Consider the following 23,280-nt stretch of genomic DNA (forward strand, 5'->3'; position numbering starts at 1 on the left):
AGGCATTGTTGAATTTATCTGCAAAAGGAGGTAGCCAGCAGGACAAAATTCTAGTAGTCTTACATCCCCTGACACTATTGTTCAAAGAGAAATTTTGGCACAAGCTGTTAGGAGGAACAAAAGTGTAAGTCCAGACAATAAAATTGCCAGCAGATACATGTGTTTTTAAAAAATAAGTCTTGGATAATGAAAACAGTCAAGAGCTACTCTTATCTGACCAAGAGAAGCCAAACTGATACTTGCCTATGTGGGACAGTCTTCTCTACAGTCAGTGGGCCACCACCCACACAAAGCTGAATGATTAAGAGGCACAGAAGCAAAGACATTGGAATGAATGGATTTTTCCTGTTTCACAGCTGTGCAGGAAAGGTGCCAAATATTACTTTTATTGTTAATGGGGTCTTTAGCACAGGTGAAACAAAGGGTTCAGATCATTTCAGATCATGCACAGTTATTGTAGGCAACGATAAAAGAAAAATGAGTTGTGACACTATTTAACTCCCTAAAATCCTCTTAGTGCTCATTTGCAGTTAAAAGTCCATGGCAGTCTATTTTGATAAGTGGTGATCCTAAACATATTTCCAGGAGTGGCAGGTTGGCTGACCTTGTGTTAGGATGGGGCAGAGTAGAAGTTCTCAAGGCCCCGCCTGGGGGCTCCATGAAGGAGATGCTTGTGGGAGCTGCTCTCAGCTGCTGCATGGGAGGGTAGGCAGCTGGGGGGGCTGCAAGACCCTTGGGGTGTGGGGGCAGCCAGGCAGCAAGGGACATGAAAGACCTGAGGCTGCTGAGGGCAGCACGCGCTGTTAGGGAGCCACTTCCAAGATTTTGTGAGGCAATGGAGCTGGTCAGGAAGGAAGAACTGTGCTGAAGCTCTTGATGTACATGTATGACTGGAGAATCATTACAGGAAGGATGTAGGTCTTTGAAGGTCATTGCCTTAGGGCTTCCTCCATGTAGTGAATGGTGAAGGAAGCTAACAGGCGTATTGGGAAGGACCAGACCTGGCAAATATCTGCATGATGTACTGCTACTTCTGCCTTGGTCTGCTCTGGGACCCATCACCTACGCTGGCCAGACCAGCACACACCCACCCAGTGACCATTCAGTGTGTGGCCCTGGGCATGGATGCTGATAGAAGGATGCTGGAGAGAGAGAGGAAAGTCAAGGGAGCTGGCGTTATGGCTGCAACTATTTCAAAAACTTACCCAGCATTGAGGACCAAAGATCACCTGCCACTCTGCCCCTCCATCACATGTACATGTAAGTAGGTGACACCAGGGACCAGTGATCACACTGCCATGGGGGTGGACCTGGACAGGCTGGAGGAACTTGCTTTTCCAGGGACATGATGTGTATGTAGCCCATGCTGCAACCACATGCACGTGTATGTGTCTGTGTGGGTAAGGAGTGGGTTTGGGGATTGGGAGCGTGCTTAGGCATTTGCTGGTGTTTGTTAGCATTTGTTTCTAGTGTCTAGTACTGTGGTTTATCTACTATATTGCTGATATTGAGCCTGAATATATAATTCACTGATTGCTGGTTAATTAGGTGCTGTTAATTGAAGAAATCATTCCAATCCTGATGTATGTTCAACAATGTAAGATGAGTGGTGCTTCCCTGGGACAGACTGCTGCTGTGCCTTGCCCCAGTGGGTGCCATTCTGGGAGGGCTGTGCTGCCCGTGCCCCCTGTGGGTTTCTAGCACAACCCCAGGCTCCCTGGGGGGCACAAGCTGGGCTCCAGGGCTCATTTGACCCTTGACACAACCTCTGTCCTGCAGTGAGGGTTAACATCAGTCTAATGTTTCCCCTCATCTTGTCCCTAAAAATAGTGTTTATCACAATGACACTGGCAGGGCCCTTCCATGTCTCAGACAAAACCATACACCAGGATGCTATGTGCAGAATCCCATTACTGATATATTGTTGTTTTGCAGGTCTCTCTATTTCATTGTTCAAGCAAAAATTAATGCGCTCACAACATACAACAATATGTTAGAAGAATGATTTTTACTATTTGTCTTTTGAACTTCCAGCATTCCTTCTCAGTGACACTTGATACAGCTGAGGAAAAACCACAACCTGAAGATGCCATCAAATAAACACTGGCAGTCCTTGCATGTACAATGAAAAAGAATTTAACTACTTCCTTTTTGCAAAATATCAGTCACAAAGAAACATTAGAATGTCAACGTTTGGGAGGATAAAAGAACAGCTTTGTAACTTCTTTGCATGCTACTTGCAGAGATTTGAAGCTCCGTGGAAGTCTACTTCCCTGGCTCACAATGTCTGAAGACAGACTGAGATCAGCAAGCTCAAGAAGGCAGTTGAGGAAGAAGTGAGGTATTTTCACTCCTCATTACAGCCACCCTGCAGGCATTCTGATGGCAGGAGGCAATAGGCATCTGATGCTAGCAAAACTGTCTTCTGGTTTCAAATACTGAATTTCTGCAGATGAAGTATATACCTGGGTGAAATATGTTTAGTCCTGTTCCTGAGATGTTTTGTGCAGTTTATGTGTGTGTGTGTGTGCACATGAAACTCATGAGGCAAATGAAATGGTTAGCATTAACAACCCAGAGAGGCCAAAGTCTTAAAAATACAGGCATGATATTGCAGAGAAGCATACATGTGGGATACTTGATTTCTGGAAATTAGCAAGTGACTTCACAACTCCTCATTTTAGTTTTCTTTGCTACCTTTTACACGTCTTCTGTATTGCAAATTCTTCAAGCAGTTCCCTTCCTGTCTTTATAGTTTCATTTCTCTAAGGCACTTTCGTGCTACTCCGTTATAAATAGTAACAAGAGCAATGCAATGAGTGGGTAGTTTCAGTAAAGTACATTTTTCCAGCACACTGCAGAAGATGGAGTAGAGAGGTCTCTAGGAAAGGTCTCTTCAAATGCCTAGTTCACTTCTGCAAAGAGTTGACAGTGATATTTGTGTAGCAATGTTGCCTAAAAGCACCAGCAGTCACATTTGGGCTATCTGTGTTTATTCTTTCATGTGCCTTTTGCAAGGCACTAAAATACACCCAAATAAACTAAATGCCTTTGAGGTCTAGTCAGACCAGCACCATGCTGAGTCTTTGCTAAGCCTCTTTAGAACAGCAGGGGTAACAGCTCAGGTGCAGTGACCAAAAATAGCTCTATATCTCACGGGAACATCATACCTTACGGTGACCCTGCAAGAATTTTGAGAACCTGTTAGCACAGAGCTTACTAAAGACCCATCATCATCCTCTCTTATATGACAAAGGCTTTACTTGGGCTTGAAAACTCAAAAAACAAACAAACAAAAAAACAAAAACAAAAACAAAAACAAAACAAAACACTTTTTTAGGTGCAAAACCACACATTTCAATGGAGATTTCAATAAACACTACACACTAAGACTACCTGTAGTTGGTAGGTTCAGCAAACATTGGTCTTCATAAGACTTACCATGAAAATGGACCGGGAGGTTACTGTTGACTTCTACCTCATATGCTCTAGCTGCATTTATATAAATAGTGAGCTCTTTAGTCTTTTGAATCAATACTATTTTTTCTTTTGCTTTTTGAAAGAAATATGCCAGGAGTCTCTCCAGAACTCCATAGGGAAGAGTTTGATCTCTGCACCCTTTGGGTTTATATCTGAGGATTAGCCTTGCTGTGAAGTTGGCAGGGTTTGTGCAGGTCAGAAGTGATGGAAAGAGAATTAAAAAATGAGGTACCTGAACGTCTATTTTATCTGTTTGTATTTTAATTTTAACCTTGCGCAGATTTTGGAGAATGCTACATTTTTGTATAGTTTCATGAAGCAAAACCAGAAAAATTTATCTTTCCAGTAACCATAGAAACACAGAAACAATGGTACTGGAAATTGTTACACTTTCTCTGTCCTTGCAGTAGTAGGTTTGTGTTATTGCTGGATGATGCAAAAATCAAGCCACATCCATGTCCTCAGCAGTGTTACCTGGCAAGGCTGCCATAGCCAAGAGGGAATGAACCTCATAAAAGTCTTCAGGCAGCTGGAGCAGCTGGAGCCCCGGCTGTTATAGAATATATTAACTCTAGCTGCTATTTGCTATTCCTGTTTTCAGCAAATGATTTTATGGGTAATTAAATAGTGAAACTGTAACCATGTTTGAGTACGTGTTACATTTTCCAAAAGATTTTGTTGTCCAAAAGACTTAGTGGCCACCAGCCTGTTGACTCCTTTCATGTCCTCACATCCTCCCAAAGAAAGGCCAGCGAGAAATGTAGTGTCTCAGAAACAGTCACCATCAACATTTATCTCTAAAGGGAAGAAGAGCACATCAATATCTTTTTAAAACCTCTTTTTGTATAAGAGTCTCTCATTACCCAGCTCCTTTGCCTTTGTCTTTCTATCATTTAAAATCACACTGTCTCTTGCCTGCTTTAAGCTACTGCTGCAAGACACAAATGTAGATTAAATTGTACTGATTTGTTTGATCTTTGTAGAATAGCAGAAGTTTTAAGCAGTAAAGGAGAGGACGGAGATACCAAGTTGTCTGTCTCCCTTTCAGATTCCTGTAAGTAACCTGCCACCTTCCCAGACAAGAACTTGAATGGGGACAGCTTTCTTCTGATTGCCTCTGCCAGACTTCCTGAGAGCGAAGGGCTCCTTAGTCTCACTAGACAGATCTTAATTAAAACAAACCAACCCCCTGACCTGCCTAGGCTTCACCCACCTCACATGTAAGTATTGGTTTCTAATCTGTTTTTCCTTTTAGAGACCATGTCTAAAACTCGTGTGTGCAGACATACACAAGGCTAGTAATGGAAAGTCAATATGAGTGGAGGTCAGAAAAGAAAGGAGTCTTTTTCTTCAGTTAATCCAAATGATTCTTCAGTTAATACTGATTATAGTCTGGCTGTATAGATTCATGACCTAGGCAATGCAAATGTTCAGCTGTCCAATTCAGCTGTTTCCTACTGACCACTCCAAACTGGTTTTCCAAAAATGTAATAGCCCTTTCCGTTAATAGGTGATCTTGGGTTTTGTAGACAAAATACAATAAAGTGTGACTCTTTCATGAGCAATTTTAAACATTCTGTTGAGGTAATTTATAGCCAAGGGTTGTAAACTGAAGAGATGATTGACATTTTCAGTATGCAAATACAGTACCAGGCAATAAACAAATACCAGTTATGAATTAGAAACATAGAACCACTAAGGTTGGAAAAGACCTCCAAGATCATCTGGTAATTGTATGAAATACAATTACAATTAACTTCAGCATCACAAGGAAAGTGGCTTTTTTTTTTTTTTTTTTTTTTTTTTCAGTGCCTGCATGACATTTTCTACTCTCAGTTATTCCTGTGTAGTCCCTAGGGAGAGCTGGTGTGGACTCACTCCCACAGAGCAGAAGGTACCTGATCGTAAACTTGCTCAAATCTTAATAGATTTGATAGGCTTTGCACAATGTCTCTTGTCATGCTTTATACATAGTTTGCTCATTCTTGCTTGCTATTACTGGGAATCCCTTCTTTCTACCAGTGGCAACATTTAGGCAGCAATACTGGAAAGGGTTTGGTAGTGGCTGCCCAGGGAGGTCATGCAGTCTCCATCCTTGGATAGTTTCAAGACTTGCAAAGATAAAAGCCTTGAACAGCCTTGCTTGAGCTCAGAGCTGACCCTGCTTTGTGCAAGAGCTTGCCTGGAGATACCTACTGACCTGAATTGTCTTGTGAACCTACAAAAGTGAAGGGAAGGTAAGTAGAGAGGAAAGGAGGACACTGAATGGAAACTGCAGGTAATTTTTAGGATACTGAGAATCAAAGACATTTAAATAGTGGAAAATGCAGGGAAAGGATCTTATGGGAAAAATAAACAATGAAAAAAATAAGTTAACAACTGAAGAAATAAGAATATTCAGATCCTTTTCAAACTTTCTTTGAAAGGTGGCAAAAAAGAGAGTGCAAAGAAGCAGCTAATAATGACTTTTTGGAAAAAAAAAATGCATTTTGGCTATTATGACTCCTTTCTGCTTGCCTTTTTCATTTCCCTGATAATAGGTAGGAGCCACAGCAGCCAGCCACAGCAACAGTACTTGTCTGTCTGAAAAGAAGAAAGGAGCCCCCGCTTCCTTAGAATGACCATCACTGAAGTTATGTCAGGCAGGGAACACAAGGGGGCTTTGTTAATGAGCAGGCTGGGAGCCCTTTTTCCCTGGGAACTGAAGAGCTATAATGAAGGCAAACCTGAGGACAACACCTGTATATTCATGTGGCCCATCTCCTTCAAATGTAGCTGAGAGCACAGCAACTTGCAACAGAAGAGAGAGGGCCCTGGTTGTTTAAAAGTTACATGGTTGTGTCTTCCTAAATGAATACATCCAGTTGTAAAGCTTTAAGTCTGTAAGCATTCCTTGGTAATGATCCATAGAGGGACCTGGTTAGATGGACCAAATACCTTTCTGTATGTAGCATGCGGTATTGCAGTGAAGCATTTTCCTGCTTGTTCTGTCCCTAGGCTGGAACAGGTACCTGTAGCTTCTTTGGCAGATTTTCCTTGGCTGGGCAGAGCCTGTGTGCAGATGGTACTGTATCAATAACAGCAATTATGGGCCTTTGGTGGGTTATTTGCAGTTTAGGTCACCAACAATAAAAATTGCTTGAAATAAAAGCAGAAGAATGGGGCTTCAGTGAAAGAAAAAAAATGAAGAGGGGAAGGAATCGAAGGAATTCAATATGCAGGGAAGTGCTCCAGATGTCACAAAGCAGCATGAGACCTGGGTCTATAACCTGCCTGCAGGAATCAGATAAGCTGCCCTTCTGCAGACCCCAATTGCCAGACATCAAAGGAAAAGAAGAGATTAGAGGTATCCTTGTGACTGTGCTGCGGCTGTAACATACATTTCTGAAAGGATTTGATGCTACTAGATTGCTCTTAGCAAAGCAGCTGGGTTCATATTTTTCCTCTATCCAGCAAGGAGTTTGCTGTGGAAACTGCAAGCTTCATGAAGTTTCTCCTTCATAAGTTTTGTTCCTGCTTCTCTTTCAGAAAGCCACCCTTTCCCCCAAACACTGAAAAGCTGCTGGCATTCTCCGTGCAGAGGAATTGATAGAAGGGCGATAAGATGGTGTTAAAACCTAGTCACCCAGAAGAGCTGCTCACCCAGAAGTCATCTGGAAGCTGAGAACTGTGAGTATTAGGGAAGAAGGACTTGCTCTTCTGTTCTGGATGGGTAGTTATTGTCTCTCCATTTGTTCCCCAGTTTTCCTATGAAACATGGATTTTACATATATTAATCTACTTCTGAAATGGTCACATAATGCATTCTTCTTCACCTCAAGGCTGCAGAGCTCACAGACTAAACTTCTGCCTTTTGGTTGTCCTTGGTTGTATAACTGGTATCACGATGACTTGCCACATCGTGGTCAGGGCAATTTTGAATGCAAATGAGGAATGAGGACGAACAACCCCTTTGTCACCTGAGGCTTAGAACAGATGGGCTGTATGGTAGAAGAGCTGGCATGTTTGGTGCGTGCAGCAGGAACTTGGTCAATAAAGCAACTGGAAGTGTTTGTTAATAAATGCAGTTCGAAGCTCTGCATGTCACTATCCATAGTCTTGAGCACAGGGTCACTCTAACATCTCATAAACATGCGCTGTGTCTATATCCTGTAGTAGGCCGCTACAAGTGAAGCAGCTTTATGGTCTTATTCACAGTTTGGTATGTCTAATTTTTATGGGTCTGGCAATCTGCTCAAAGCTTAAGCTGGTTACTTTTAAATGCAGCCTAAAAAGCTGAAACACTCTGCTTGCAGGACCATAACCACTTCAACTTTATGGTCTAAGATAAAAAGTTCTCTCCCACTGAGCCCCTCCTAGTAGGTCATTAAAATTAAGGGCAGTGTATTAAAAATCTGCTACATCTTTTATTAGTGAGTCATAACCTGTGCACTTGTGGGAAAATGAGCTTGCCAGTCTAGTAGGTATCTGAACTGCTGTCTTTCCAGTCTTTGAGAGGTGTCTGTTCTTTGTTTTCAGGTGCTTGTCATGATGGAAGCTATTAACTGCAGGAAAAGCAATTACTTGACACATACTGTAATACTGTGTAGTAGCCCAGCCTAAGATGGTACTAGCTGGAGAGGACAGAAATCTTTAAAACAGAATAAATTTACTTTTCGCATAGATTCAACAAAACTGTAATTTGGGGAAGCAGCTAGTGCAATTAAATGTTCTTGTTTGGTTTTGTATTTTCTACGCAATACAAGAGGAGGCAGAGGAGACGAAACAACCTGTAGTAAGTAACACTCAAGGAGCAATGCAGAATAAAGAGGGCAGTACTGAATAGTCTGTTTTCAGCAGTTTCACCAAGATAATCAATTAATCCCTAGATTCCAAATATACACATCCTATAAAATTAGATTTTTAAACATAAATTTTCTCATATACATGAAGATTGTATTTAAGGTATATTCTACAAATACTCTATTTGCCCCATGTCATTTCCATCTCATCAAAGGTAATTGTTGATGATGCTGAATTAATTTATAGGCACTTATGTGCTCACAAATCTTATGTGCTTAGCCCAGAGATGTCTCTTCTACATATGCATCACTGTACAGAGTATCTGTGGGGAAAACAAACAAAGAAAAAAAAAAAAAAAAAGAAAAAAAAAAAAGAGGGGAGAAAAAAAAAAAAAGGCTATTGTGCCAAATTCTGTCTCTGACAAAGCATACACAGCCTTACATTGATGGTAACTGCTGACTGCTGGATGGCTTCTTATAGAGGGCAGAATGGAGATTCGTGCAATGTGTAAAAACTTGACATCTCCTCAAGTTTCTTTCCTTTCATAGGTTGCTCAACTTCTTCAGGTAAAGAAAAAAAGACTAAAAACTTTTTTGTTAAACTTTCAGGAAAAGGTCAACAAATCATATCAAAGTAATAGTTGTGAGCAAAAGATAGGAGAAAATTTCAGAGTTTTTTGAGTTAAAGAAACATTTCAAAATATTAATAATGAACAACAGCTGAAAACAATGAATATAATTGTGGGAAGAATATTTCCATTTCAGGTAACCAATTTTAGGCCTCTTACCCACCCAATCTCTCATGGACCCTTCTACAGTCCATGGCAAAAGAGCAGAAGACAAATTGCTTCAGGAGAATATCAAGAATGAATCTGCATTAGTAGCTCAGCACAGGAGTGCAGTTTAGATTGCAACCATGTACTCTCCCCTGCTTCAAATTGTGAGGTCTCTACACATGAATGAGATTTGGTTAAAACATACTCCAGCCACTACTGGCAGTCAGTTTACAAGAGCAGACGAGCTAAACTGAAGTAAAGAGTCTCAGGGTAAGTCTAGTTACCTATCTCAGGCTTCTCAGACTAGATACTGAAAGCAGAGAATAGAAACACTCCTCTCTCATCTGTGTCTATGTTTACAAACGAGGCTCCCACACAATGGAGAATTCCTTCCTCCTCTAATTAAATTGACGAGTTGACTGTGGTGAGTGGCTACATTGAGTCTTTTCACCTCTTAAGAATTCATGTTGTAAGTAGTCTCTCTGCTTGACCATTAATTTAAATACTCCTGCAAAATCTAGATTATTTTATGTTTTTCTCACTTTCATGCAGGCTTAAAAGCATTAACTCAATGTGAGGTCACAGAATTATTTTAGCTGTGGATCAGTTGCTTAATAGCAGTTTTCTCAGAGTCATGTCATCGTGCATGCTGTAAGGCTCAAGTAAGTCTTTCATTTTCTGCCTACATATTAATGGATTTAACAACTCCCATGCATAAAAAGAGAAATAGGCTCGTGGGAGAGTTTCAGTACTTGGGTTTATGGTGCCCAAAACATACAGAGAAGCATGTATCTGCAAAATCAACCAGCTATTTCTGTAACGACTTAACAAATGCTCTCACTTTTAAATCAAATTCTGCTTGAAAGTCAGGCATCAGTATAATCACCTTTTACATAATACAGGTGGGATCTCACAGTGTTTTACCATTAGTAATTAATGGTTTGTCTTTAGTTATATATTGTCAACTAAACAAATTTATAGGTTGCAATAGGCAAAAGCTAATAGGTTTATTTTTAGCCATGTTTTTAATGGATAAATATTTAGTCTGATTATAAAGTTAACTTTTGCCTGATGAAATACTAAATGGTCCATAAACAAAATATTTGATTTTGACTTTACTGTGATACTGTCTATCTTTTCTAGCGCCAGAAATATTTGTGATTTTATATAGGACAATGCATGTGTATTTCTTTTAAACAAACTTCAAAACTAATAGAATATGTTCCTGCCTCATAATAAACAATTGTCGAATGATGTTTATTAAAATTGACTCTCAACTGACAGTTAATAAATGCATAGTTCTATTATGCATGCTAAATTCAGCATTCCAAAAACTTAAAAGCAGATAGATCAAAACAGTGGAGATAAAAAAGTCACAAAGACAAAATACAGCAACACCAGTAAATGACAGGGAAATAATTCAGGCTTAAAAATGACTTATTATTTAGTAACTTGTAACAACAATTTATAGAACTAAATTAGAGGCATATCAGAGTCTTTCTGATGTTTTAGATATGCAGTTCCTCTAGTGCATATAGTTTGATCACACAGCAAAAGAATTCACATTCCAAAGTCCCCTTCAGAAAAGCAAAATAAACACTTTTGCCACGTTTCTGCTTCCAGGTTACTTTTACTTGTGGATAATGAATGAAGAAAGAAAAGGTTACAAGACATTTCAAGTATAAATCCATTTTAATTAATACCCCAAAACATTTCTTCAGCATGTTTAGACGTGGTGTGTTTCATATGCATGTTTCGTGTATACCCAGACAACATCTGCACCAAAGCATACCAATAAATACTGGATTCAACAGGCTCCGCGTCCTTTACTGTAAGCAAACCACTGGCTCTTTGATGTTACATAGGTTTGGTGGGATGATAGAAAAAGTTGCTTTAAGGGTGTATTTTCACCTCTGTTTCTAGAAGGTGAAGGGCAGAATTTTTAATCAAGGAGCAGTTTATCTTTAATTATGAAAAATATAATTAGGCATTATCACATAATTGTTATTACTGATGGAGAAAGTCACATTTTTGTAAGTAGTGACCCATGCTGTATTATCGCTCTAGTGTTTACTGCATAATGAATCTGTATTTGTGTTTGGCAGCTAGCCAGCAAAAATTAAAAGGTAATCAACATGCTTCTCTGCGATTCGGTCATCAAAGTCACTGGTTCCACAGATGAGTAAATAACAAAGTCAAGTTGTGATGTCCTAACAGAAACTCTTCTTAAGGAATAACTGCATTTATCTCCTCTGTTAAGACATCAAACAATACTTGAAAATAACCATATACAAAAAGCTTTGCAAAATAGATTAGAAGAACTGTGCTATACATCTGGTGTTGAGTTAAAAAACAGTTTAATGTCTCAAGGCACCACCACGGTAGAATTTTATACCTGCAAGTAATCATCTAATACACTATTGTACAGTTAAGGTAATGTATTAATAAACAGCTTGTGCAATTTTGGGAAGCAATCTATAAAGGAATGTTAGATATACAGTAGGCACGTACTATAATACAAATAAAAAAAAATCCTAGAAAAAGCATGCTGAGCACCTTTGGGTATAGGTTGGATTTCTTAGTCTAAACACTATGTAAATCTTAACTTACAAAAGGTAAAACTGAACTCTTACAGCAACTGCTTATTTATTTTTCCTGGGTATTTGCCTCTATGCTGGAGGATTACTCTGAGGGACAGAGGACTCTGGTACTGGCTGTAAAGGGCTTTCTTGTTCATTCAATTGTGCGTTCAAGTTTTCAGAAGTGAGGAGAGAAGAATTGAAAACTATTTCACTTAAGTCTGATTTTATGGATACAAGATGAGGTTCTTGAAAACTTAATGGTTCTTCTACTAACACCTGTGTATTTTCTCGTGTCATTCCCATATCTGATGGTGACTTTCGTTTCATTCTTGTGTATGATTTGTCTAAATTCTCCATGCCTTGGTCAGTTTTCTGAAATCGCCCAAAGAACCAGATGAAGAAACCAAACAGAGCAAAAGCCAACAAACTTGGAATAAAAGCTAGGCATTTGACATCAAGGCTAGAGCCTATGTATCTGCTGTGTAAGAACATGTCTCCTTCGGCATAGGTCCGGTTGGTCAGAGGGTTAGTGTTATTGGATCTCCACTCCCAAGATAACTTAGTTCTGTTAAGGTCTTTCAAACTTTCTGAGTCCTTCACTGTGTAGATCTTCTGTCCGGGACCGATATATTGGCCGTATTCATGAGGCTTGTAAAATATTTGGTTCTTCCACATATTTAGATCCAAGATTAAAACAAGAAAGATAATTCCATAGTTAAACCATTTGCCTGTTTGGAAAGAGAGAGAGAGCAAAAAAGGAAAACGAGAAAAAGAAAAGAAAGGAAAAGAAAAAAAAAACAGTTCAGTCATCTAAAATGGATATATCAGAAGCAGTATAAATATGTTCATATGTAAAAACTACTGAGAGAAAAAATCCTTTTTTTATTAATCTGTAAAGCAAAGTTGTAATAAGATTTCTACTACAGTCAGATTTATGCTGAATATCCCTTAGTATTTTGCAGTTAGGTCTGGGCACATAATAAATAATTTTGTAATGTAAGCACAACAGTATATCAATTGAATTCACATTGCAGTTTGTAGGTGACCTGTTGATTAGACCATTAGGTGATGTGGTACAGATCAATAAACCTAAAAAGCATTAATTTTGGAGCTCCAGAAACACTCACATGGAAATTCTCCTTGAAAAGGCCATATTTAATAGAGTTATTTATATGCCAGTAATGAATGAAGTGAGGCTCTTTTGGGGTTTTGTAAGTATGTACATTTTAAAAGTACATACATATATTGTTTAGTACATTAACCATGGTGCCCAGATATATGCAGGAGGGGCAATTGGATAAACTGATTTAGAGGTATTATGCCCTTAAGAAATAGCAAGGGCTGATTTTAGTCTTGGGAGACTAGTTAATTTAGCTTTCCTATACTCTGTGTGGTGAGAAACTCCTCCAAGGAGTGACTCATAGTCTAACATTAAGCTCCTGCAATAGTGGAGGAGGAACCTTTTCTCCTTTTATTATTTAAAATTGCTCTTTGCATGTCTCCTCCAGGCATCCAAAATAAATAAAAGGTAACATTATGCAATTGCAAAGTTGGCCCTGCTTTGAGCAAGGTATCAGAACAGATGACCTCCAGGTATTCCTTCCAAGCTAAATTAATCAATGAATATACACAGACACAAAACAAAATTACGCTGTTTTCATACTTAAAGAATCCCTTATATGTTAGCTGAACACGTGTCAAAATCTTACCTGTGAGGTAATTACTGGCACCAATCAAGAACCCAGCAAATCTACATGTCATCAAAATTGCATCAGGATGGAGAATTTGTGACCAACGCCACAGCATGATGTGAAAGGACATTCACTGAGGAATGTTCCTGCTGGTGATGAATGATATTGGTCTATGCTAGAACCATATTTAAGTAGGCCTCAAGGAAAAAAAGAAAATAAATATAACAGAGAATCTACCAAATGACTTATGTCTTTGGTTTGGTGAAGAATAAGTGGATTCCAGTTCCTCAAGGTCTGTATTTTCAAATTGTACCATGGACCAAAATGCTCCAGTAGGGTAACTCCTTGTATTTTAGCAATTGTGTGTAATGGTCCTCTTCAATCAACCTACATTATACTTGGACTGGAAATGGATGAGAATGCTCTTTCTATTGTGTTATTGTCACTATTCAGAAATCAAACTGCACTGAAAAGACCTCGCAGTGAATCCTGTTCACATAATTCCTGAATAACTCCTTTAGCTTTTTTTCTGGGTTTTCATCAATATTGTAATCAACTTGTTAAAGAGGTGGGTTTAGAAAAATCATAGGTTTAGAAGATTGTCACCACATTTTTTAATACTTAAATCCCTTAGGTGAACACTGAGATACTAAAAATGGTGCTAAAATATGAAATATAGTAAGAAACAATATGATTTGAACATAGATGTATATGTAGAACTTAGTAGCACGGTTTAGTGGTGGACTTGTCAGTACTAGGTTAAAGGTTGCACTAGATGATCTTAGAGGTCTTTTCCAACCTGGATGATTCCATGATTCTTTGATTTAGCTTGATGACGTTTCCTTTGGATTTGTGCCCTGTATTTTTCTCTCCATCAGAATAACCCTAGCTTCCTCATCAAGTACGATGTTTCAGAAAACAGAGCCAGACTATATCTTCCATAGTGTGTGTTGATGGGCTGACTGGGAACACATTCACTGATAAATTGGCTGCTGACAAACAGAATACATAATAGATGACTTCTACTTGCTTTTTCCTCAGTTGGGCACTGACTTGGATGATTCTCCCCTACCTAAATCCCTGTTTCTCAGGACATAATGGGAATGTAAGTATTGTTTAGATTCCCACCCTCCAAAAATGTTCTTGAAACTGGCTGTGGGTTGAAAAGTTATTTGATGCTGTTGGATAGAGACAGTGAGACCAATTCACACAGAGAACATGATCACATAATTCTCATTTCCTTAGGAAAATAGGCTGAACACAAATGGCAATGAAATACAAACATTAGAACTGTTATCTGTTTACCTACAGTTTGAAAGAAAATTTAATTTATCGTATTCAAAGCTTCCTTCCCCTGTTATAGTTGTTCACCTGGACATTTTTTGGAACAGTAATTTGTCATCAAATATTGCTCTGTGATTCAACCAGAAAGCAACAATCCCTGCTGCACTGACCCGGAGTTAATTCCTTAAGCCATGTTCTTTTCCCAGGAAAATGCATCATAAGACTGTCTGAAGAAAATTCCACTTTGTTACCAGCTCCATCAAAAAAAACAACCTTGTATTTGGTACTCTGTGTTTCTGCAAAGCTATGACAGGTGCCTTTCCAGTGAGACTGCTAGACCCTGGTGGCAGGAGACTCATGTAGGACCAGTATTACTCTTTCCCTTCAAATAGTTATGGCAAGAATAATGTAGGTGTAGGAAAACACAGATGACTGAAAGATCAAAATTCAAAGTAAAATTAAATAGGGAAATTATCAAGATGGCCTTTATAAAGACACTGATATAATCTTGATTGCTGGCTTCAGGTATGACTGACAAAGGGAACTTGGCTATTCTAATGCTGAGCTATGATCCACCTTGTCTTTTGGCATGATGGCACCCAGCTGAATTTCACAGTAATCATCGGTGTCCTATGTGCAACATATAGACAAGCCACCTGAGCAGTAAGTCTTGAGATGCCAGCCTGCTGATGGTGAAGGAGTTGTGTTCTGCTAGCTAAGAAGCTAGCAGAAAATACTGAAAATACTGAACAGACGTAGTTAGGTGTGTGATCTTGGGCTTCATGTAGTATCTGTCCTATATTCTGGTTTCATAATCGTGAATCTCTTCGATGCTAGAACTGTTTAAAAAAGGCTCAGGCCCCTTTGTATAATAAATTAGAATATTCACATGATATAAAAGAGATGTACATTTCAATTCCTCCTGTTACATTAAAAGCATGAACTTGAAACTTCCTCACTTAGCTTCCAGATAGGTTTAGGCAGACAGGAACACAGCCTGAAGCTCTCCTGATTCTATCAGTTGTGTTGGCGTGGACTATAAATGGTGCTTGGACAAACAGCTTAGATGCAGATGCTCCAGTTAACTAAGATGAGTCATGTCCTGTACATCTAAGTGTCAGCTAGTTGCCTGACAGCTGCCGATTTTCTGTTGGATGTGCTTAAAACTCCTTATATTTCCCATTTCTAGACAATTTTTACATTTTCTGCATCACTGGTGTGCTCTATAAGCTCTATGACTTTTTCCTTTTCTTTTGAAAATTGTTGTGAAAGAACTAAACACTAAATATGAGCAACATATATGATAACTTATATGGTTATCATTATAACTATATATGAACACCATGACATCTTCCTACTCCTACTCAGTATTCCCTGTAGCCAAGGCCTGTGTTAATCTCTAGAGACACAAGATGCTGGGAGTTTGCACTGTCTTGGTTGCTTACAGAAAGTATTTGCCTCTTTCTACAACACAGTGTCCTCTGCTGTTTATCCCTCTTCCAAGGCGCACACTTGCTCTGTTGTATTAGCAGCACAATAGCCAAATAAGCTCAGTTTACCCAGCAATCCTTCTGTATTGGTGATACATGTATTGAAGCGATCTGACCCAAGAGGTCTAATGGTCTCCACTTACAAACATCTATCTGATGATAATTCATGTTTGAAACTTATTATACTAATGAACATATATAATACATATATATACACACTTATAATATATATATATATTACATATAATACATATACATATATATGTATGTGTATAAAATGATTGTCTACTGCAACTTAAATTTTAGCATTGTGTCTTTTTTTTTTTTTATAACAAATTTAAAGTCGTATATCATGCTCATACAGGAAATGAACTTTGTAAGGTAGGAGTCACTCAGTCTTTCATCTTGTGCAAATATGAGCACAAGCCTATAGTTTTGCAAAGAGTCAGGATAAATATATTATAAAGGTATAGGTATTCATCTTCTAAACAAACAAACAAAAAAACAAAACAAAGGGGCAAAAAAAGATATAATTTAATTTACAGTGCTTCAGATTTCATTACAGATGAAAAATGGGAAGCAAAAAAGTAGTCTCACACTATGAAGCCATTCTATTTGTCTCCTGACCAATTTGTGTAGGATCAGTACCACTATTGCTCTAGGGAGGTCAAGAATGTTTGCATACAAATGGCACTATTTAGCTTTTCTTGAAACATGTAGATTTTCCATAGACAATCTGAGAGGAAAGGAAGCAGCTCCCAGGACTGGAAGGCCAGTCAAGCATTTCAGCAAACTGAGAAGAAATACACCCAGGCTCCTTGATGGAGTTACAATGAAGAAAGTCAGGTGGTAAAACAGGCTATGTCATTCAGCCATGTATGACCTAAAATACACCTGGTTTGTAACTGCCATTCACAGTGTTGAAGTCCTTATGTGTTACACATGACATTTGTAGAGTCACCTATTTCTACCAGCTGAAGATATTTGGGCAGTGCTCATTTTTAAAGGGGCTGAAAAACTCTACAAAGGGTAATGCAACCAGTACACAACCCCACATGCAACTGATTTACTGGGCAACGGAAGCAGATCCTGCAGGTCTAAATATTCCCAAATGGCTTCTGATTCTGAAGTATTTTTATTTTTGTATGTCCTCTCTGTAACAGAGTACTAATGTCCTAAAAACAAAACAAAACAAAACAAAAACAAACAAACAAACAAACAAAAAAACAACACTTGTGTAGAAACCAGTCCTCAGCAACTCTCTGGAGGCCAAGGGGACATGTGAAAATCCTGTGAAAATCCCACTTATTAAGGATAGACTCAAGTGGCCTCATGCTGTGCAACCACAGCCAGAGGCTAGTGTAGGACACGTTGTCTTTAGACTCTTATCTCAATTGCAATTTGTGTCTAAAACATTCAGGCACCTCTGTAAAACATTCAAGTATCTGAAAAATTCCTCATCTCTTCTGTCACGTTACTGTTATTAGCTAGATACATCCATGCAGACCACTCACAGCTGAACTAAGCAGCAAATCCTCTGAGATCTTTTTATGTCTGTGTGCATAGACAGCTTTGTTTTTACCTCTAACCTTTCTATTTTTGCCCACGGGCTCCCCCAGGCATCTCTGTGTAGGTGATGCTTGGCCTGGATTTCTTGGCACTCTTTTGGCTTAAGTGTACAAGCCAGCCACACCAGGCACTTGCCAGACACGAAGGTGACAATTTCTCCTTTGGACAGAAGGGCACTCTGGATAGACCAGAACTCAGAAACACGTCTATAAATGGCGAGAAAAATCTCCCATCTGTTTTGATACCTAAACCTTAACATTTCCCGTTTGGAACTTATCGGAAACTCGATAGCAGATGCTCTTGGATCTCCAGTGCTGCTATTAGATGGTACCAGCCAGGCCTCTGAGTGCCTTTTAAAAATGAAAGAATTTGAAGTAAAAGAAATACTTTTAAGTATTACAAATTTCCCTGGGTATTATAGAAATTAAAGTAGACTACATATTTTTGTAAACAGCAGCCCAAGAACGAAAACCCATACATACTCATTGTAGTGAACCATCTGTCAAGGGAAATCCAGATGAGTTAGGCAGATGCCGGAATTCAAGATATTTTTGATGTTTATAGATAAAAGCAGCTATCAAAACATGACAAAAATATTTAATACTGAGTAGATGCTTGCTAGGATTTCCTAGATGCAAAGAAATTTAAGCAAACTGAGGTGCTCAGTTGCCAGCAAAAATAAGATGGGTTTTGATAGTAAATTCAAAATTACACTGAAGCATATAAACTACTGGCTGCAGATGTTAATTCAACATTATTGCTAACTTACAACATTCAGAAATCATAAGTCAAGCCTAAGAAAGCATGCTTTTTAGTTCAAAGTAGCAAGACGGGTTAAAAATAATACATTTAGTAGTGCTTAACTTATCTGCTTTTTTAGACATGGAGCTATGCAGAAGTAACGTTTTTTTTCCTCTGCAATCATGAGATACTTTTCAAAAAATATGAAAGCAGACATTCTCACATAGTATCTGAATCCAGGCGATAAGACTTTAAGACCAAAAAAAAAAAAAAAAAAGTGACGGTCTTAAGACGTGATGAAATCAGGGGAGCTGGCAACACAGATCAAGTAACTGTGAAATCCTTCATCTGTACGGAACATTTATGAAGCCATTAAGCACACACCAATGGAAAGGTGATTTAAAGTCCTTTACTCCTCTGCATGTGCCTACAGTTAGAGCAGATTCTTTGTGGGACCATTGCTCATTAGAGCAACCCAGCGCTGAATAGGACTGTTCACGGGAGTCCTGGGGCTCCTCTTATTTATATCAATCAACAGTGACTAAGACAGACTGTGAAAGAATAACATTTATAAAGAATAAAATTTGCAAGGAACAATATAGTAAATTGTATTTAAGTCATGCTTTCTTTCTCCTAACTATTTGGGAGAAAAGTGTTTCCTGTTTCTGGACATTGGGGCATAGATCATATTTTCACAGAATGCTTGACAACTTATTCCAATAGAAATAAATAATACTCGTGCTTTTGTATTTTTTTCCTGCTTATTACCAAAAAAAAATAAAATCATTGTTTAATATTCTGTATGCCTTGTATTAAACATGGCTTAAATACAGAAGGTTTTAATCGAGCTTTACCTTCCTGCCTTTATCAGTATCTTACCCCCACATCATCTGCTGCAGTTCCATTTGTGTGCATTACTCTCTACCCTCATTTTAGATTGGTTTACATGAATCTTTATTTATATATATATGCATATATATATATATGTATAACCAGTTCCTTCTTTCTTTTATTAGTTCCTTGATTTGAGTAGAAAATTATAAGAATCTACACATCCACACAATAACTAGGCTTTGAAAGTGATCCAAGATGATACCCTAACCTAAGACAAGAACTGACGGCAAGAACAGATGGTTCAAGCAAAACTTACCCAAAGGGAGGTTCTTGTGCCATGTGTTATGGCTGTTTATTAGATCTCCTAAAGGGTGGTGTAGCACTGAGATAAAACAGGCACTCAGTAGTCAGAGTACGTGATGTGCAATCAAATGGATTGATTTGTCTAGTGAATCTAATAAATGGATCTTGTTAATGCTGAGCAGGGAAAAATATTCCTCAGCCCCTATTCATTAGCTCATCCTCATTAAAAGAATGCCTTCTTGCCAGAAAAGCAGGAAGACCTCCAGTCCTCTCTGCAGAAGACTCTACAATGCATAAATATTGGTTTCTCTCAGTCGATCTGTTTTCAAACAGCAGCACCACTAGCAGTTGTATTTCTGATACCTAAATAATGTTCTCTGCTGTTGCTTATTCCTAGTTCTTCTCTGATTATCATCAAAATCCCTGGCTCTTCTGCAATGCAAAACTGTTCTCTGCTCCTCAGTCCCTCTTCTACCATCCATTGTTTTTTATTTTCTTTAATTATATCCTAATTTCCTATATCTGATAGCACAGCCCACCCCATCATGCTTCAGTCCGTGTTTGTGCTACTGTGTGCACCCATTCCACTACTGCTCTTTATACAATGGAATAAATGAATGGCATTTGGGAGCCTTGTGGGATTGAGCCCCTCCAAATTCATGCTCTAGTCTTCAGAAGAAGAAAAAAAATGATCTTTTCCACTACCCTTGAATTCCATTCCCAGAGTTCATGTCAGATATTTGATGCTTATACTCTTTTTTTCCTCTCCCTTTTTACCCGAGACTTTTTTTCCTTTCAGAGAGAAAAATGTGTTCATCATGTACACAACCCATCTCTTTGTACACAAACCCATTCTCTTACCCTACACTTTCTGTCACTGACATCATTTACCTATTTCACTTCAACCTGGTTCCTGAGCTCAAACTGTCTCACTCAGATGTATCCCGAGCTCTTCTTTCTTGTTGCGGGTTGTCTTTCTTATCAGGACTCCAACAGGGCATCTACATCCAACTTGGAAAAACCTTCCATCTTTCCATCTGTACTTCCTACTGGCCCATCTGCCTCCTATCACTCAATAGCAAACAGGTAACTTTTGCATTCATTTTCTCTTCTTTTCTGTTTTCCAATCTGATCACTCAGATTTCCATCTTCTCTGCTGAAAATGACTTCTCTGAGGCTTCATTCAGCCCATCTCAAATGAGTCCTGATTCCTCATTCTTTCTTCTTCTGCATGTTTTCTTCCTTTGGCTTTTGATGCCTGTTAAGCTTCGGGCTCACCTGCTAGCTCTTGGTTTTATCTTTGTATGATCTCTGAATGCTCCTTTTGTCCCTGCTCTACAGAAATTTTGTATGGGTGAGTCATTGGATGCTCCCATGTATCTTATTCTTATACACTGTTGTGTGCTCTGATTGTTTATATTAGAAGTTAAAGACCCCTGCCAATTTGCATTTGCATTCTTTTGCTATCCAATACTATTCATCTCTCTCTTGCCAATGGATTCTTCAACATAGCTTGAAGGTAAAATAAAAATATTTATCCCTATTTAACCTTCCTCTCTTTTTCATTCTCTGTTGTTATTCAAATACTGTCTCATAGTATAGAAGGATTGGGTACTTTTATCTATATGTGCCATCCATTCAAATAACCACAATTCTATTTTATTTGAAGTTATTTAACTGTCTTTTTCTGGTTAGATGACTGATGGAAGTATGGTTATGAGTGGCCTTTGCCAGATGAGAATGACTGAAGTTATGAAAAGATATTAGCATAAATCACAGCAAAGGCATCGGAAAGCATAAGAGATTTTAAAATGAAATAAGCTGCTAATTCCCCTGGAGAGTAATTTTAGATAAAAGATCTCTGAAGCTACACTGGATATTACTTAGTGTCACAAGAAGCTGCTGAAATCCATGACAAACAGCAGGTCTCTGATTCATAACACAGAGATTCCCTATTTCTGAGAGAGGTTTATATATTGATGATAAGGACAGTTAAACAGATAGCAAAACAGAAATCATCTTGGGGGAGAACAAAGAAAATAAGTGATTAAGAGCATGTTAGCACACATTTCCTACACCGACAGGGCTCAGTGTGTGCCTGTATCACAATCTGCAAGGTTACATACCTGTTATATGTATATGATACTCCTCTTTGAAGATCTTTTGGAAATATGGTACTTTTAATTGCATGTGTGCAGATGGCAAGCCTGGAAGATTCACTTCAACATCACCCATAAAATGTGGAAACTCCCAGTCCTGTTAAAAAATAAAAAAAAAAAGTAATAGCCTAAATATAAGCTTTCACAGTATATTTTGCCCTTTAAAATGCTTAAATTATCAAAAGGGCAAAGTTCTATTTTTAAGCCTCCCATGATTGGATTTTCCCACTTTAAGTTTTACTGAACCGTTTGAAATAGAATATCTTGTTTATATTAGCTATCACTGTATGATTTTTACTTCAGCTCCATATAATTATGCATTTAAAAGTTCACTTCAGAATGACAAAAATGAACCCAGTGTACCAGCTGATATTACAAAATTGTATATGAATACCTATGTGTTGCATTGTGTAAAAATGAGCATTGGTTCATGATGTAACTAATTAGAGCAACCTTGCAATACAAGTTACAACTTCTGTGACTAATTTGGCAAACAATTTACAGGTAAGAAATTGGCAAAGAAGGCCTGACACTTAAAGTCTTTCACAAATTTGTATTCACCTTGTTCCACTTAGAGGGTGTTTTCAGCATTTGCTCGTAATACATCTAAATAAACATTCCCTGCAAGTGAAGGCCCTTCAACATAATCTGCCTGAATCAATCTGAGCACAGTTTTCTCCACTGATGTATTTCAGCTGACAAAGTAATGCTGGAAATGTGGAAGCTCCTACCTATTGTCATGCATATTTTGGTAGAATGGGGTAACTCAGCTGAGAAGGAGCTGCATTTAGAGGAATTCTTCATTTAGTTATCTGCACCCACCACTGATCATGGCACAGCTCATTACAACCAAAACTTAAAGTCCAGCAACATTGCTGGAATTGGTGTAATTACTGCCAGAGCGGTTACCTAGTGTGCTACAGACAGTTAAAAACATACTGTCCCTGTCCCCATGCATATACCTGGGCTTGTATCCCACGAGCCAGGCACTTGAATTTACTGAAAATAAGAAAAAGGAATCCGAAATGTGAGGACCTCTGTAAATAACTTAGGCTTTCTTTGCATATGACTTAACATGCAGGAATTGCTAAGCAGCTCCAGCACTCTCTACAATGGAAGGGAAATGGAAGACCGAGTTTTAACAGCAGGGAATTTAGCATGGCACAAACACTAACAGCAACTGATTTGTGCTAACACATTCTGATACTGAGTTAAATGGATTAACGGGAGTATAAGTAAGGAGAAGTCCTGACCCTCTGCACCTGGTTTTTAGCGTCCACAGAGATACAGAAAGTGCCGATTTAGAGATGCAGAAGATAAGAGGAATAAGGATGCTCTCCTTTTCCCTTATCACCAACACAACACATGCTCTCCTGGTCATGAGGTATGGTAATAACTGCCCAGCTGCACAATCCCTTACACTGCATCTGCAAACATCCCCTTAGGTTTGGTAGACGTTCAAAAAGTGCCCAAAGATAAATATTTTATGAGTGTGCACTCTCAGTTCACTGCAGCTAATATACATCTCTGGACTTGTGTCTCAAGATAACTCAGACAGACTCTCACCCAGGAAGAAATGGGAATAAATAG

The 23,280-nt window shown here is 38.6% G+C and overlaps 1 protein-coding gene across 4 annotated transcripts in view; it reads right to left on the reverse strand.

Annotated features, from left to right (window-relative positions):
• Nucleotides 1–10,401: 10,401 nt before the first annotated feature.
• Nucleotides 10,402–23,280, reverse strand: part of TMEM117 (transmembrane protein 117) — a 212,957-nt gene continuing 200,078 nt past the window's right edge. For all 4 annotated transcript variants that reach the window (XM_084285635.1, XM_084285633.1, XM_084285634.1 and 1 more), the window contains 2 exons: nt 21,658–21,787; nt 10,402–12,347 (listed from right to left, as the gene is read on the reverse strand). In XM_084285635.1, coding sequence (XP_084141761.1) covers nt 11,707–12,347; nt 21,658–21,787 — 771 coding nt within the window. In that variant the 3' untranslated portion in view covers nt 10,402–11,706. The remainder of the gene's footprint in view (nt 12,348–21,657; nt 21,788–23,280) is intronic.

The sequence above is a fragment of the Netta rufina genome, assembly GCF_964035555.1.
Source record: "Netta rufina genome assembly, chromosome: 1".
NCBI lineage: Eukaryota > Metazoa > Chordata > Aves > Anseriformes > Anatidae > Netta > Netta rufina.